The sequence below is a fragment of the Lissotriton vulgaris genome, chromosome 5 (genome assembly GCF_964263255.1).
Source record: "Lissotriton vulgaris chromosome 5, aLisVul1.2, whole genome shotgun sequence".
NCBI classification, from domain to species: Eukaryota; Metazoa; Chordata; class Amphibia; order Caudata; family Salamandridae; genus Lissotriton; species Lissotriton vulgaris.
In genome coordinates, this window is record NC_141693.1 from 1,058,835,581 (window position 1) to 1,058,852,852 (window position 17,272).

At 46.2% G+C, this 17,272-nt stretch overlaps 1 protein-coding gene across 4 annotated transcripts in view; it reads left to right on the forward strand.

Moving 5' to 3' along the window:
• The window catches only part of PDCD11 (programmed cell death 11), a 640,465-nt gene that overhangs the window by 204,600 nt on the left and 418,593 nt on the right, over positions 1-17,272 (forward strand). For all 4 annotated transcript variants that reach the window (XM_086922722.1, XM_086922723.1, XM_086922724.1 and 1 more), the window contains exons 13-14: positions 1,959-2,210; positions 10,767-10,910. In XM_086922722.1, coding sequence (XP_086778848.1) covers positions 1,959-2,210; positions 10,767-10,910 — 396 coding nt within the window. The remainder of the gene's footprint in view (positions 1-1,958; positions 2,211-10,766; positions 10,911-17,272) is intronic.

Here is a 17,272-nt window from a genome sequence, read left to right on the forward strand (position 1 = left end):
TGTTCTAAAAGAGCCACAAAATGTGTGTCTATGTCCACATTGTTTTGCGTTCCCTCCAGCAAGGGTATGCCTGTCAAGCGTCTGCAGTCTTGAGAATGTTAAGGGTAACTTTATTGCCCTTTGGCATTTCTTGCTCTTTCGCTTGTGTTTCTCCTAATGTTTTCCTAAACTTTAGCTAAAAGTGAATTACCCAGTTCCTTTTTCCAGTTCATGAAGCTCTCATTTCGATGTAGTTGCCACTGTATCGCAAAGCTGATATTGTGTTGAAAAGCCTAGAGCCTTAGGTTCATGAAGCAAAATCGCTGTTATTTTTCATGGGAGAATTCTATCCTAATTTGCTTTGGCATTTTGCCTTCAAGTACTTAAACATTGTTCTCTATAATCCTGGATCAAAATAAGAATGGCTGAAAAGGGAGGGAGGGAGGTGTAAAATGGTTAGACTAGACTGTAAGTCCCTTTAATAATTTCACCTCAACCCAGACTTGCAAGGTTTATCCCAGCAGCATATCCTTCTATCTAGGAATTCTCAAAGGGAATGTCCACAAGTGTGAGGTCCAGGAAGCATCACTTCTTCTTTGGTTTCTCCCTATAACATTCCAATGTATACTACAACCGTGCTACCCTCTGGTAAGAAATCCTATTTTAGGTTGCCCAATTCTCCATTTTTTCTGGACTACAAGGGTTTGTGGTCTACTCACCCTTATTCTTTTTTTAATCCTCCGATATCATTCAGAAAGAGAGTTTGTAGTTAGTCTAGGTAGTTTCTTGGGACTTGTACTGTCAGTCTAAAGAGGAAGAAGGCCTTCTGACTGTAATACGGACATCTTGACTGATGCCAACCTGCCCAACCAAGAGAGGTATTGTCCATGCCATATTTGCAGATTGCTCTTAATTGAGGTGAGCAGCGATAGGTAATTGGTGGCAAATGGATCCATCCCTTTAGTAGTGGCGTTTATCCCTAGGCACCTAATCAACCAAGAGGTCCATTTAAATCTCTTTTCTTGGTGCAAGCCAATCAACGTAGCAAGTATTTTGCTGAGAATAAGAACTTCCAAATTCACCTTGTATCCAGAGATTGAGCATATTCGCTATAACTCTTCCAGCTGTCTAAGGAGGAAGATGGGCAACATCAAGGTGTCATAAGCACATATGGCTAGCCTAATCAGTTCTACCTCAAGCCCCTTATTACTCAGTTGTCCCTGACCATCTGTGCACATGCCTCTAGCTATAGGACAAAGAATAAGGGAAGACAGTGTACACCCTGTCTCGCGGTTCATAATGCTCTTGAGTGTAGGGTGTTCATTCAGAGCATTTCTATTGGTGAACTGTCCCTCGCCCAGACCATGCTTAGGAAAGCTGGCCCAAAGCTTGTATTTCTCATTACCTCCCTGAGGTAATTACATTGTACCTTGTCAGATGTCTTTTCAGCAACTAGGAAGAGGCCTCGTTTGTGTTGTCACGGACCTGGCATCCCTCTGCAAACTCAGATTGATCTAGATAAACTTGTTTCTGCAGCAGTGGGCTCAATCTGTTTGCTAAGACTTTTCTAACAAATGAAACCTATACATAAAGTATTACACATCAGACAAGCACTAGTTGTTCCTCATGTTGTGAAGATTGTGTCCAGTGAGAGACAACCAGATTGGTTGCATATTTCCAACCATCAAACATCCATTGATGTTTGTTTGTGGACAAGCCTTTTTTTTTTCCTTTTCAACTCTGGCCCCAGGGCTGATGCTCGAATGAATGCAAAGTGAGGGAAAGTGTAGCTGTATATGAAAGTTCCTTACATAATCTTGGTTTAGCGATCTTCCATTAGCATGCAAATATTTGTTACCAGATTCCTGTTATTTCATTAAAGCCTTGTTAAAAGAATTCTCTGATACATGTTTTAAAAATGTATTGCTGTAAATGCCATAAAATGCTGATTCCTCATTTTGCTTTAATACTTTACGTAGGTTTTGACAATTTTGCCGGAATCAAAGAAGCTTATTCTAACTTTGAAGAAAACTCTTGTAGACTCCAACTTGCCCATTATTTCAAACTACAGCAGTGCAAAACCTGGCATGAGCACGCATGGGTTCATATCACGCGTGAAAGATTTTGGCTGCTTCGTGCAGTTCTACAATGATGTGCGAGGTCTTGTTCCTAAAAGTGAACTTAGCACTGAACCAGTGCCCTTCCCAGAAAAGGTCTTCTACGAGGGCCAGGTAAGCTGCTTTCAGTTTTTTTACAGGTAGTATTAGCAGTGTAATTTGAAAAGATTGTTACACATCTATGTTCATGCTCTGTGTCAGCAGAGGCCCATTGAGCCTCCATGTTTAGGTTGACATTTGTAAGGATCTTTGATGTGGCTTTCTTATGGCAGGGGCCATTGAACTTCTGTGCTGGATATCTGTATGTTTATGGATCCGTATTAAGGCTTAGTAGGCGCCTCACCTGTGCCCGTTGGAATACATAAAATGTTTTGGTGGCAGATTTTCATTATGGGGTGTAGGGGGTTAGAGTGGTATTTTCATGATGATGTTCAACAGATGGTTACAAAGCTTAACTTTACTATCTATGTAGCAAGAGTGTATGAATCGCACTTGTTTTGCGTGCTTGGAGGAGAATGGACTTGCGAAATAAGTGAGGTTTGTTCTTCTGGGCCTCTTGGTACCCCACCTCTGCCACCTATACCCAGCACACACGCTCCCTTGTGTCCTGCAAAACACTGGGCCCTCCTATTGCCAATATGCCGAAGGTATTTCATAATTGTATCTAAAGAAATCTCATTTATAGGAATACATTTGCAGCACAGCACCACATCATTCTTCCCATCACTGTCACACCATATTTGATAAGAATGTTTAACTAACTGGAGGGGCAGGGAGAACTCTGAGACCCTGCAGATACTAAAGGTGAACTCTGGCAATAACCAACTGTTCGAGGCATATGGGCTGCCGATGGTACATTTATGAATAGATCGCCATCTGGTGTTGGGCTCGGATGATTGCACTTGTTTTTCTCTTGGAGAAGTCTTTTGTCGTCACGAGACTGGTGACTCCTCCTTTGGGTGCTAGTGCACATGGGCATCGGCTCCATCCTTAGATTGGTTTTTTTCCGCCATCGGGTTCCGATGAGGATCGAAGCGCTCCGGATCGACTTCGAGAAAAAGTGATATTTTGGCGCGTATTCCCTTTCCAATTCGACGGTATTGTTATTGAACGCGAGTTCATTTCCATTCTGGCGCGTTTCGAAGTCCACAATAAACATTTTCGACGTCGACGAGACCGGGAGGCCTGTCTCGACGTAGTCCAGCCCGGAGTCCATGGAAAGGACTCTATTCAAGAGATGTCCAACGTGTGGTGCCAAGTTCCCACACAAGGACCTACACGAGGTGTGCAATCTTTGTCTATCACCCGAACACGAATCCAGGGACTGTGAAGCCTGCGCAGCATTCTCCTCCAAGTCGACGATGAGAAACCGTTGAGCCCAAAGACACGAGGTATTGAGAATGCAGTCGGAAGCAATCCCGGAGCTGTTCGAGGCACAGCACCCCGAAGAAGAAGAAGAAAATGAGGACGAGTCTGATGTCTTAAAAATCGACGCTCAACAAACAGGGAGTGACGACGTCCCCTTACCAAAAAACCGACCCCGTTTGGTGTCGACCCTGCCTTCGAGCCCGGTCAGACTACCGAAGAAAGTTTCCGACGCCCCGCCTTCGGGCCCGGCAACAAAACCAGAACCGAAACACTCGGCCTCCCATGTCGGATCCGAGAAACGGTCGACATCGACACCGAAGCTCCATACAAAGGAAGGCTCGCAGTCGAAACATTCCATGTCGAAACCGAAACATGCTTCGACGTCTAAGACTTACTTGACACCGAAAAAATCGAAATCGAGCAAATTCTCGGTGCCGAAAACACACATTGGCGGTCAGAAGCAAAGGCACCTTTCGGAACCAAAAACTTCGATACCGACACAGGAGCATCAGACAGATCCAAAACAAAAGACTTTGTTTATCGATCCGCAAACTGGCAAAGTGGTGACAAAATTACCTAAAAAGAGGAAGAATGAACAGCTGGACGACAAAGCTCTTCCTCCTAAAAAGAGAACAATGGGGACAAATACAACTCCTCCCCTTTCTCCTCAACCTAGAGATACATCCTCTTCTCCTCTTCCTCACACTATGCCAGCTATTCCTCCACCTTCTACACCAAGACCATCTACACCTCAAACAGATGTAGAAAGTGATACAGGGGAGGGAGAACTTCATGGGGATGACAACACTGCCCCACATGAAGCAGACCCATGGGAGAATTATAATGCAGGGTCAGATGATAACGACCCAGAATTATACCCCTCAAAACCTTCACCACCTGATGACAATACAGGTTTTGCACAGCTGATTAATAGGGCTGCAAAATACCATAAGGTAGACTTACACACGGAACTTCAAATAGAGGATTTCCTTTTAGAAACACTACCTGCTGCACAAAGAACATCAGAAACACTACCTATGCTGAAGGGTCTTCTCAATCACACATCAGACATATTCAAAGACCCTGTAAGGGCTAGGGTATTAAACCCAAGAGTTGATAAAAAATATAAGGCAGCCCCAAAGGACCCAATATTTATCAAAGGACAAGTACCTCTGGACTCGCTTGTAGTCACAAACGCTCGTAAAAGAGCAAACTCATTATCTACAGGAGAAGCTCCTCCTCCTGATAAGGAGTCCAAGTTAATAGATGCATCTGGCAAAAGAGTAGCATCCCAAGCAGCAAACAGCTGGCGCATAGCTAATACACAAGCGCTACTTGCATGATATGATAGAGCTCATTATGATGAGTTAGAAAAACTCATTACACGTCTCCCTAAGGAATATCAAAAAAGGGCAGACCAGCTCATACAAGAAGGGAAGATAATAACTAACACTTCCATTAAGTGCGCCTTAGACGCAGCAGACACTGCAGCAAGATCCATCAACACCAGTATCATGTTAAGAAGACATGCATGGCTTAGAGTCTCAGGGTTCAAACAAGAAGTACAAACATCCTTATTGAACCAACCTTTTGATGAAAAAACACTTTTCGGCTTAGGTACAGATGAGACTTTAGAAAAGATGAAAAAAGACACAGAAACGGCTAAATCAATGGGAGCATTACAACAGCCAACGCAAAGGGGTTCCTTTCGTAGGTCCACCTATAGAGGGGGGTCAAAGAATACAGGCACAAGCCAGCAATCTACCTCTTTTATACCAACATCACCCAGAGGTAATTCAAGAGGCAATTACAGAGGTAACCACAACAAGGGTAGAGGTCGCGGGAATAACAACAACCGCAACTCCCCAACCCCAAAACAGTGACTTCATACAGCTCCCCCCAGATCATAGAACACCGGTCGGGGGACGTCTAGCACAGTTCCTACTTGTCTGGGAAAACATCACATCAGACAGGTGGGTGAGACAAATTATCCAACATGGTTATTGTCTAGAACTCACAGTTACCCCACCAAACATCCCCCCCAGACAGCGTCCAATGAGTCAAGATCATTTAACATTGTTAAAACTAGAAGTACTATCACTGCTACAAAAGCATGCTATAGAGAAGGTTCCAAAACATCAACAAGGAACAGGAGTATACTCTCTATACTTCCTAATTCCCAAAAAAGACTGGTCTCTAAGGCCAATTTTAGACCTTTGACCTCTCAATGCATACATAAATTCAGAACATTTCCACATGGTCACGCTCCAACAAGTACTTCCTTTACTGAAGAAAGGGGACTTTCTTTCTACACTGGATCTAAAAGACGCTTACTTTCACATCCCAATTCACAAAGCCCACAGAAAATACCTCAGGTTTGTAGTAGAAGGACAACATTATCAGTTCAAAGTCCTTCCGTTTGGGGTCACAACAGCACCAAGGGTGTTCACAAAATGGCTAGCAGTAGTTGCAGCACACCTAAGAAGACAACAAATACATGTCTTCCCTTACTTGGACGATTCGCTAATAAAAGCCAAGTCACAAGAAGAATGTCTTCAAAACACACAAAAGACCATTCAATTGCTACACCAGCTAGGGTTTACGGTGAACTACACAAAATCCCACCTGCAACCAAACAAAGTTCAACAATATCTAGGGGCTACTATAGACACAGAAAGAGCCAAAGTATACCCCAATCCAATCGGGATCCAAACAATGATCACTTTGATCCAAAGATTTCAACCACAACACTCACTAACAGCTCGAGTGTTCATGCAGCTATTAGGGATGAATTCCTCCTGCATACTGCTAATACCATATGCCAGACTACAAATGCGTCCACTACAAGAATGTCTAGCAACACAGTGGAATCCGGCTCAAGGTCAGATTACAGATCTGGTGTTGGTAGACGACCGCACACATCGCTCTCTGAAGTGGTGGAACACAGCAAACATTTCCAAGGGACGGTCGTTCCTAGAACCAATTCCACAAGTGATACTAACAGCGGATGCATCGCTCACCGAATGGGGAGCGCATATGGAGAAATATACAGTGCAGGGAAGATGGAGTGTACAGCAAAAAAGACTGCACATCAATTATCTAGAACTACTAGCAGTGTTTCTAGCATTAAAAGCTTTTCAAATGCAAATTCTCAACAAAGCAGTCCTGATCAGAATAGACAACATGACTGCAATGTATTATATTCAAAAACAGGGGGGGACCCACTCTCTCCAACTATCCAGACTAGCGCAGGACATTTGGAGATGGGCCATTCCTCAAAACATCTACCTGTTAGCCGAACACCTACCAGGAGTTCAGAATCAGATAGCAGACTTCCTAAGCAGAGAGCCAGAACAAATACATGAATGGGAACTGCACAACCAAATACTGCACTGTAAAAACACGGGTTAACCCAATAAGTCGCTGGGACCTGGGTGAATAATTGATACAAACAAGGTGGTCCCAGACACTAGAACGGATAAACCATAACTGAACAGCTTAAATGAATTCAAAGAAATTATAACAGCATTGGTTTTATTCACAATGTGTACCATAAAAATTATTCATAAAATACATTCATAATTTATCACATTTGATGTCCCTAAAGAGATGGACAGGGAAGGGTAGTGTTTGGATAGTGAAGGTACTGAATGGGTAATAGAACAGTGGTCACTGTGACCTCAATAAACCAGAAATAATGATTAATTAACACACTGGAAAGTACAATTCATTAATTGATTAAAACAAACTCATGCCTCAAAGAAACAAAATCACAAATGATAAATCAGGAAAGCGGCTGAAAGTAAGGAGGAGTGTCGACGTTTCGACCCAATCTGATGCAGGCATGGAGTGAAACCTTGCTAGAGGGTCTTCATCAGGACAAGGGCACGGAGGGGGGCAGTGAATCTGGTCTGGGAGACGTTATCCGAGATGGAAAGGGGATCCGTCACGTGGATTAAGGTCCTGAGATTATTAATAAGGCTGTAGGACACAAAGGGTTTCTATGTGATTGCTCTCTCCAAAAGTGCAGAAGGACTGGTTCTGACGCGTTCAAAACACTGTACTCTAATGGGGGGATCTGGATTAGAGTTTAAGTTGATTCGAAGGTGATAGTAACCATCGAGAGGCGTCCGGCTTCTTAAAACAAGTCTTCGAGGGTCTAAAATATCATGGTGAGGTAGCCACACACATAGGTAAGGAATCTGCTGGAGAGAAGTTCACGTGCTTCCACGGGGGTTCAGTTCATCAACATGTGCACCCCCGTGAATGTGGATGAACGGAACTCCCGTTGAAGCCCGTGACTCACTTTCCAACAGATTCTTTACCTACGTGTGTGGCTACCACACCATGATATTTTAGACCCTTGAAGCCTTGTTTTAAGAAGCCGGATGCCTCTCGATGGTTGCTATCACCTTCGATTCAACTTAAACTCTAATCCAGATCCCCCCATTAGAGTACAGCGTTTTGAACGCGTCAGAACCAGTCCTTCTGCACTTTTGGAAAGAGCAATCACATAGGAACCCTTTGTGTCCTACAGCCTTATTAATAATCTCAGGACCTTGATCCACGTGACGGATCCCCTTTCCATCTCTGATTAAGTCTCCCAGACCAGATTCACTGCCCCCCTCCGTGCCCTTGTCCTGATGAAGACCCTCTAGCAAGGTTTCACTCCATGCCTGCATCAGATTAGGTCGAAATGTCGACATTCCTTCTTCTTATTTTCAGCCTCTTTCCTGATTTATCATTTGTGATTTTGTTTCTTTGAGGCATGAGTTTGTTTTAATTAATTAATGAATTGTACTTTTCAGTGTGTTAATTAATCATTATTTCTGGATTATTGAGGTCACAGTGACCACTGTTCTATTACCCATTCAGTACCTTCACTATCCTAACACTACCCTTCCCTGTCCATCTCTTTAGGGGCATCAAATGTGATCAATTATGAATGTATTTTATGAATAATTTTTATGGTACACGTTGTGAATAAAAACAATGCTGTTGTAATTTCTTTGAATTCATTTAAGCTGTTCAGTTATGGTTTATCAGTTCTTGTATCTGGGACCACCTTGTTTGTATCAACCAAATACTGCAGCCATTCTTCCAAAGATGGGGACAACCAGAGATAGATCTCTTTGCCACTCATCAGAACGCAAAATGCCAAAACTTCGCATCCAAGTACCCACACCACCTGTCCCAGGGCAATGCGTTATGGATAAATTGGTCCAACAAATTTGCTTACGCTTTTCCCCCTCTCCCACTAATTCCATTAGTGGTTCGAAAACTGCAACAACATTCAATGACAATGATACTAGTAGCACCCACATGGGCACGACAGCCGTGGTTCACCACACTACTGCAACTCACAGGTGCCACATCAAAAGTTAAGAATATTACCCATGCACCTTACACAGAACCATGGAGAAATAATGCACCCAGATCCCAGACAATTGAACCTAGCAATCTGGCTCCTGAGGTCATAGAATTTGGATACTTAGATTTACCTCCAAACTGTATGGAAATCATTAAGCAAGCAAGACGTCCTACCACCAGAGCATGCTATGCAGCAAAGTGGAAAAGGTTTGCTGTATACTGTAACAGTAACAACATCAACCCTCTGGACGCATCCACTAAAGAGATTATTTGCTATTTATTACACCTGCAGCAATGTAACCTTGCTTACACCTCTATTAGAGTACATCTTGCAGCTATAGCAGCGTACCTGCAAAACAGGCAACATCTTTCCCTGTTTAAAGTGCCAGCAATAAAAGCTTTCATGGAAGGTCTCAAAAGAGTCATTCCACCAAGACTATCGCCTTCCCCAGTCTGGAATCTCAACATAGTACTTACCAGACTAATGGGACCACCTTTCGAACCTATGCATAGGTGTGAAATACAATTCCTTACATGGAAGGTGGCTTTTCTTATAGCTATTACTTCACTCAGAAGAGTAAGTGAATTGCAAGCATTTACAATACAAGAACCATTTCTACAGTTACACCAAAATAAAGTGGTTCTTAGAACAAACCCAAAATTCTTGCCTAAAGTAATTTCAGCATTCCACATCAATCAGCCAGTGGAACTACCATTCTTCTTTCCAAAACCACAGACGGTAGCAGAGAGTGCCCTACATTCACTAGATGTCAAAAGGGCAATATTGTACTACATAGAAAGAACACAAACTTTCAGAAAAACAAAACAACTATTTGTAGCGTTTTCTCCTACAGATAAGGGCAATCCTATCTCTAAAGCAGGCATTGCCAGGTGGATTGTTAAATGTATACAAATATGTTACTTAAAAGCAAAAAGGACATTACCTGTTCCTCCTAGAGCTCACTCTACACGTAAACTAGGAGCATCTATGGCATTCTTAGGAAACATTCCTCTAGATGACATATGCAAAGCAGCTACCTGGGTTACACCGCATACCTTCACAAAACACTACTGTGTCGATGTGCAGGCAACACAACAGGCTAGAGTGGGACAAGCTGTACTAAAAACTTTATTTCAAACTGTTGCAACAGACACTGGTGACCACCGCTAGGGAGATAACTGCTGTATAGTCTATTCATAAATGTACCATCTGCAGCTCATATGCTTCGAACGGAATATGCTACTTACCAGTATGCATCTGTTCTTGGCATAGAGGGCTGCAGAGTGGTACATGCCCTCCCAGCCTCCCCGGAAACCTGTGTCTGTTCCAACACTATCTTATTTAGATACACTTACATGGGCATTTCTATCTGTATTCTATCATACTACTCCATCTAACCCTACTATGGCAAAACAATCTAAGGATGGAGCCGATGCCCATGCGCACTAGCACCCAAAGGAGGAGTCACCAGTCTTGTGACAACAAAAGACTTCTCCAAGAGAAAAACAAGTGCAATCATCCGAGCCCAACACCAGATGGCGATCTATTCATAAATGTACCACTCTGCAGCCCTCTATGCCAAGAACAGATGCATACTGGTAAGTATTCCTTACTCCTCTTGCTCAGTTTGAATAGACATGATGCAATCCCTAGTATTTAAGATTAAAATTATTAGTTTGACAGCGAACGTATTAAGTTTTGCAAAATGCAGGTATAAGAATGTAACTTTGTATATAATTCTTTGTGCTGTAGCTCCTCCACTAGGCCATATTGATATTAAAATAATATCAAAAATACATTTGTGGTGTCATATGGTGTTGAATATAAAAAACCTTGAATGAAGTAAAACCAACTGCATCTGATAATTGAATGAAGGTGAACACAGACCGATTAGATAGTATTTTTTTACCTGTCTTCTGCCTCCCTAACAGGTTGTCAAAGTAACCGTGTTGAACTCAGAACCTGAAAAGGAGAGAATGAAGCTGTCCCTGAAGCTGACAGGAGAATCAGCTAAAGAAGCTTTAGAACAAAGCCCTGAAATGAAGGAGCGCGCACTGAAATGTGAAATTGGCAAGGTATTGCTTCAATATAGGCCCTGAATTGTACTTGGAATGCCTTCCTAACATACCATAAATCTTTGGAGTGCCCAAACTGTGATATTATACGACTCTACAAGGCCCCCCAGCATATGGGTTCCATGCTTGTCCTAGTCATGTAGGCAGATAATTTAAGCAATATTTAGCTTTTGAGAGTACCTGAGCGCCCTATTCAGGTTCAACTTAGAGCAAACAATTAAGTGTGTCTCTTTCTTCATAGATTAGAAACTGTTTACATTACGAAATAAATCAATTTGTTTTGGCTTTGTTTATTTACTTGAAGTATTGCTTAAGTGAATGACAGTTCGGCTGTCACTTAGTAATCAAGGAATTACAACGCACTAGTAGACATACCACACTTCAAACATCTTTCATTTTAGATCAGGCAGTCAAAAGTTCCTAGATGAGGGTTCAGGTGGTGACCTCCTTGGTGTTATCCCACAACCAGAAGACGGCAGTCAGATGGAAAGGGAGCATAGGGAGACAGAAAGAAAATACACAATGGCCTGTGAAGGCCCAAACCAGGGACAAAATGCTCACTAGATCAGATGGGGCTATAAAACTACGGTTTTAGAAACCTATGCAGGTTAAAGCTGTGGGCTCTCAGATCTATTGGAGTCAGGTTTTTCAAACTGCAAAAGCACCAAAGAGTCATTAAAAACAGAGAATGATGTGCGGAATACAGTGCAACTTAAAGAGCCTTTTACCACCAGGTTGCTAATTTCAAGTCAAGTGCACAGGTTCCTTGCTATCTTATGTGTGTTTGCTGTTGGCTGATTTCTTATGGCTAAAGTGTTTCACTGCACGGGAACAATCTGGCATTTCACATAAAAATGGCAACCGGGTTAAGCATAGTTGCAAGTTAATTTGAAATGTCATCAGAGATGCCTATAATTGAGTTAAAAGTTTGATCTACCCTGTAAACTTAGACCGAGGAACATTTCGAGCTTGCTGTGCTGACATTTTCTCTTATTACTGCCCACACTATCCTTGATGTATGGAACACATGATATGCTTGTGAGCCTATGTATGTTTTAGTATTGCTCAGCTCGTACACAACCAAAACTGTCAGAACCAGGGTAGATTGTTTTTTTGGACAGTAACTTCTCATAATCAAAAAGAAAACGTTCCATGTCTTTATAGTCCTCTAAAATTGGAAATTGGACAATGAACACCTGTAATGCACATTTATTACTCTGCAGGCTCATGTGCTTCCATTTTTCGCCGAGCATTTATTTGTACATTTTCCAATCTTTTGCCACAAAAACAGTGAAGACTCCAAACCTGGACTATGATGGGAGCAAGTCCTTAGTTTTATGCGGCTAAGGAATTGCGGACCATGTTTAGCTAATGAAGAAAATCTGGCAATTACAATACAGCAGGAGGAGTTGAGAAGTAATACTGAATTGAGGAAAAGGAATCCTGGCACTACAGAAAAGTAAGGAAAAAAGCCAGGTTAATCCTGTAAGGAGTGATTTCTTCTTTGCCTATTCCCTGCTGCGGTCTTTCCCACTGAGCAGTTCAAATGAACCAAATCAGCTCAGGAGCAGAGCAGGGAAAGTCCTGGACATCAGTGCAAGTTGGGCATCTGTTCTGTTTTCATTCCAGATTAGCAGCAGTGAAGAAGATACAGACCTTGAACCAAAGCACAACAGACTCAAGCACGCTTGAAGAGAAGCATTCAGCACAGACAAGTTGCAGTTTAAGGAAAATGGTGGGGGGGGGGCAAAAAGCACACCATGAAAAGGCAGATAGATGAACTCCCTGTGCAGTTAGTAGGAAGGGACCAAAGTGTAATATGGCAAGAAAATAGATTCAAGAAGAAAAGACTGGGGGCTGTTAGGAAAAACAAATGGGGGCATAGATTCTGGCTGGAGCCAGTAAGGGATGCGCCAACAGTTTTAAATACCATGCGGAGAGAAATGGTGGTAAAGCTGCATATAGTCATAGAAAAGCTTCTAAAGAAGACACAAGACTTTGTTCAAGTAGTGCATCAATTGAGATCTTAAAGTGTCTGCAGTTTATAAGCAATTTCACACACAGGATATAATCACATGACCTGGCTGTACAAGTCCTCCATCTTTCTCTCTTGGTGGGCAACATTATTTGCTGGCCAACTGCAGAGGCACTAAGCTCCAGTTCCTCAGGAATCGCATATGACTAGGCCTTAATGTAATGTACTATTGACATCTAGAGTTAATTCACGAAGTCTGTGAAATTCCCCCCACAAATGCACTATTATAAAGGGGGGCGTGGCTAGGCACGCAATGGTGGCAGACGTGCCCGGGTAGAGCTCCGTGCTGAGCTCCCCTTCCACAGGCGAATTCCCCGCAACAGTCATCCGCACACGGCCCTTGTCATCAGCGGAGCTGTGTGAAGCAGCCTCTCGTGCTCCTGCCAAGTCTGGGACTGAGCGGTGGCTCCTGGCTGCATCTACGGGGGTGGAAAGCGTGTGCCCCTCCTGCGAGCTCCCCTGATCGGCGTGAGAGCTGAAGCGAGACCGGGGTTGAGCCCCGAGCGAGAGGCCCGGCCGCTGCCTGACGCGGAGCGGGCCTGGAAGACCGCGACACGGGACCTGCCCCCGATACTAGCGGAGACACACTGGGACACAATCCTGTTTCCCTGGGGGCATTTTGCATTGGTGGGATGCGGCTGATTGCTCCAGGGGTGACGGACCGTGGTGGCCACCTTGCTGTGTCTTCCTGCCCGGCGCGACACTGCACACTATGCCGCCTTTTGGTGCCTGACTGTACGGGGCTTGTGAGCGGACCCCAGGGACTGCATCTAGATATCTCGGCAGTTGCCCCAAATGTAGCCAATGCCTAGCGGAGCGACCCGGCGGGGCCTGCTGTCCCTGGTGGAGGTCGTGGCGATTGCTGTTTGGTGGGCCTGTGGCAGAGACGGACATCCTCAGAACTAACTCCCCTGGATGCAGTGTGAACCTGCACGGCCTGGGCGCCTCACAGAGGACCTCTCCTACTGTGCTGCAGTGTCCTTAAGAAGTGCGACATGAAATAGACAATACGGCGGGCCCCCGAGACGCATACACGTGGAGACTGGCCCCGGCTGAGAGCGCTGCTGCTTGTGAATCGGAGCCCCCCCCCTTATGGATAAGAGGACAGTGCGCTGCCGGCCTGCCTGCTAACCTGGTGCTGGTCCACTTGATCGTGCCCAAGGCAAGCGGTGAGTGACGCTGCCCGCATTGCTGTGACTCTGCGCTTGTGTGCCCTGCTGCTGAAGCCTTTGTCCACCACGTGAACCCTGAAAACAACGCTGGGGGTGCCGAGAGAGCGGGCAGCTGTCCCACTCCAATCTACGTTGAGCGCTGGGGTGGCCAGAGATGCCTGAACAACTGGGGAAGCGGGAGGACTTACCGGCAGGGGCCTGGGGACTATCATACCTCCTGCATCGCCTTGTATCTTCTGGGGGGGTCACCAAACGCGCAGGGGAGAGATTCCCTGTGCCTCCCTAGCGGCGGACGGCCCCGCTGGCGTGCGCCAGAACTGCCCGTGTATCAGGAGGACACCACCACCCGGCAACATCCCTGAGCTGGTCTCCCCTGCCATCATAGAAGCCGAACCCTTCTCTGGAACCCCGTGGGGGCCCCTGAAAACCCCCACGCACTGAACCACAGCACGCTTCCCATGTCTGGGGGACCTAAAACAAGAGCCGTTGCTAGTGAAGGGGAGAATGGCGAAATCGGCGGACCAAGACCAGACTGCCTCTAAACTAGACACGATGCTGTCGGCGATGGAGCGACTAGAGGAGTCCCTGCAGCTCACTCGCACGCCCCAGGAAACGAAAATCAATAGCGTGGCCATCGACCTCACGCACCTGCGGGCTGACCACAAGAAACTGTAGGAGCGCACGACCGCCCTTGAGGTCACCATGGTGGATGTCACACCTAAGGTAATGCAGACGGACAAGCATGTCCAGGACCTCCTCAATCGCGTGGAATTCCTGGAAGACCGCTTGGAGGATGCGGAAGGGAGGGCAAGAAGAAACAACATCAGCATGGTAGGACTACCGGAAAGATGGGAAGGTAGGGAACCAAAGATACACATGGAGAGATGGCTCACTGACCTTCTCCCTGAGGGCTCCCTTTCTCAACACTTCGTGGTGGAGCGGGCCCACAGAGTGCCGGCTAGGCCCCCTCCTGAGGGCACCAACTCAAGACCCATGCTCATCCGCGTCCTGAACTATCGAGATCGCGATGTCATACTGCGAGTGTTAGAACTGGCTATTTCTGGTAGGCTAAGGCTGACGCCAAAGCCAGGCAGAAACCACCATTCTAGTCAGGGTTAGGAAATCACACGCCAAGATAACCCCTGCTCACCCCCTTGGTAGCTTGGCACAAGCAGTAAGGCTAAACTCGGCGGCAATGTGTAAAGCATTTGCGCCAGCGCACAACAGCAACAACATACTAGGCACACCACAAAAGAGACTCCACAGAAGGTTATTATAAAAATAACTTTTGTATTATAAAACCACATCAGATAAAATCACACAATATACATGGTGCCAACTGGCACGGGCAATATTCACATGGGATTATTCACAAGACAGGGCCACATGGGCCACTGTCATATTCAGATATGGCACTTTTAGAATAAGGAATAATAAACATAAAAATGGTAATCAAAAGGATCACAACCAGTATCCACTGGTAACAGGAACCAGGACCTTACTAGGACCACCTGTACTAAAAAGGAAAGAAGAACCACCTAAGTATCACACAGCATTTAGGGGTCTAAGAAAGAATACATTACTCATGATGCAATAAACCTACATTCAGAGGAGTAATAAAGAGAACACATGATGCCTAAAGCATTCAGAGGTGTTAAGAATAAGACACATGATGCAATAAAATACATTCAGGGGTGCAGCGCAAGAAGACACATGATGACTAAGCATTCAGAGGTGCAGCGCATGGAAAGAAAGACACATAATGCATAAACCTACACATTCAGAGGTGCCAGAACAGAAGTCAATAGCGCAAACAAAACACACAGTAGGCAATTACTATTAAAACCATAGAAATCACATTGCGCTGTGCAGTCCCTAGGCCAACTGGCTTGTTGGGGCTAAGATGCCCTGGGTCCAAATGTCAGGGCGCGCTGCCATGCAGCGCCAGTCACAAGTACAAAAAGCCTAAACGTGGCAGCTGCCCACAAAGTGCTGGGCAGCTGGGGAATTACAAACTGTGGCAGGGGCTCTGAAATAAAGGGGTGCACCTGCGCCACATTGAGCCACACAGGCTCTGAAACTAACACTGCGCACGTTGGAGCCATACAGGCCCTGGCATAACACAAGAGCCTCACAGACTCTTAAACAACATATGGCCCCTCTGAGCCACACAGGCTCTGTACGCAACTTAGGGCCGTTGGAGTCCCTCACGGGGGACTCGAGTCAAGAGAACGCCCTTCTGAGCCTCAACAGGCTCACTATACAACATGCGGGCACGAGCCTCTCCCAGGGCTCCAAGTAATATGCCCCGCGATCGTCGGGGCGGCCCTCTGCCACGCGGGGCCGCCCAAAGCGTCCTCGCTCCGTTGGAGTCCCTCACGGGGGACTGTGGCACAAATATTGCCCCCGGGTTGTGGGAGCCTCCACAGGCTCTGCGCGACGTTGGGGCGGCCGACTGCCATCTGGGGCCGCCGTTGAAGCCCTCGTGGCTTCTCCACATCGAGCGCGAGCTCGCGCTACTGCGGGGGGGGGGGGGGCGGACACCGGCAATGTGTCCCGGCGCCCCTCCCCTGCTCTGCCCCACTCACCGGTCGGTCAGGGGCTCGCCGGTTCTCCTCTCCTCTCCGCGGCGGGGGCAGGCACCGACAATGTGCCTCGCGCCCCCTCCGCTATCGCTCCGCTCCGCTCCTCCAGGGCTCCCTCAGCAATGGGAGCCCTGCACCGACGCCACCAGCCGCCATCTCCTGGGCGCCTTCTTCCTGCGGCGTCCTCCTCACCCGGCAGCTTCTCTCCTTCTCCCCGCCTCCCAGGCTGCGGGGCGGGACTTCTGGCCGGCCGCGCTGTGATTGGCCGGCCGGCCAAGCACTTCCGGGTCGCCGCGGGCAGCCCGGCGGCCCGTCTCTAGCTCAGGCAGGCGGGGGCTGAGTTTCCCGAGGAGTGGGCTCCCTCGAGGAAAATAAAATTACGGCCAAAAGCGAGGTGGGCACTCGCAATTTAAATAAACATGCGGGCCGCATACAGAAGCGCCTCCAGGCGCCAGGGGGCCAGGTGGAAGCACTCTTAAGCGCTACAATCCAAATACAGCGCGTTCCAAGCGCTACAGCAATATGAAGCGCTCTTAAGCGCTAGAGACAACATCCAGCACTCCCCCAGCG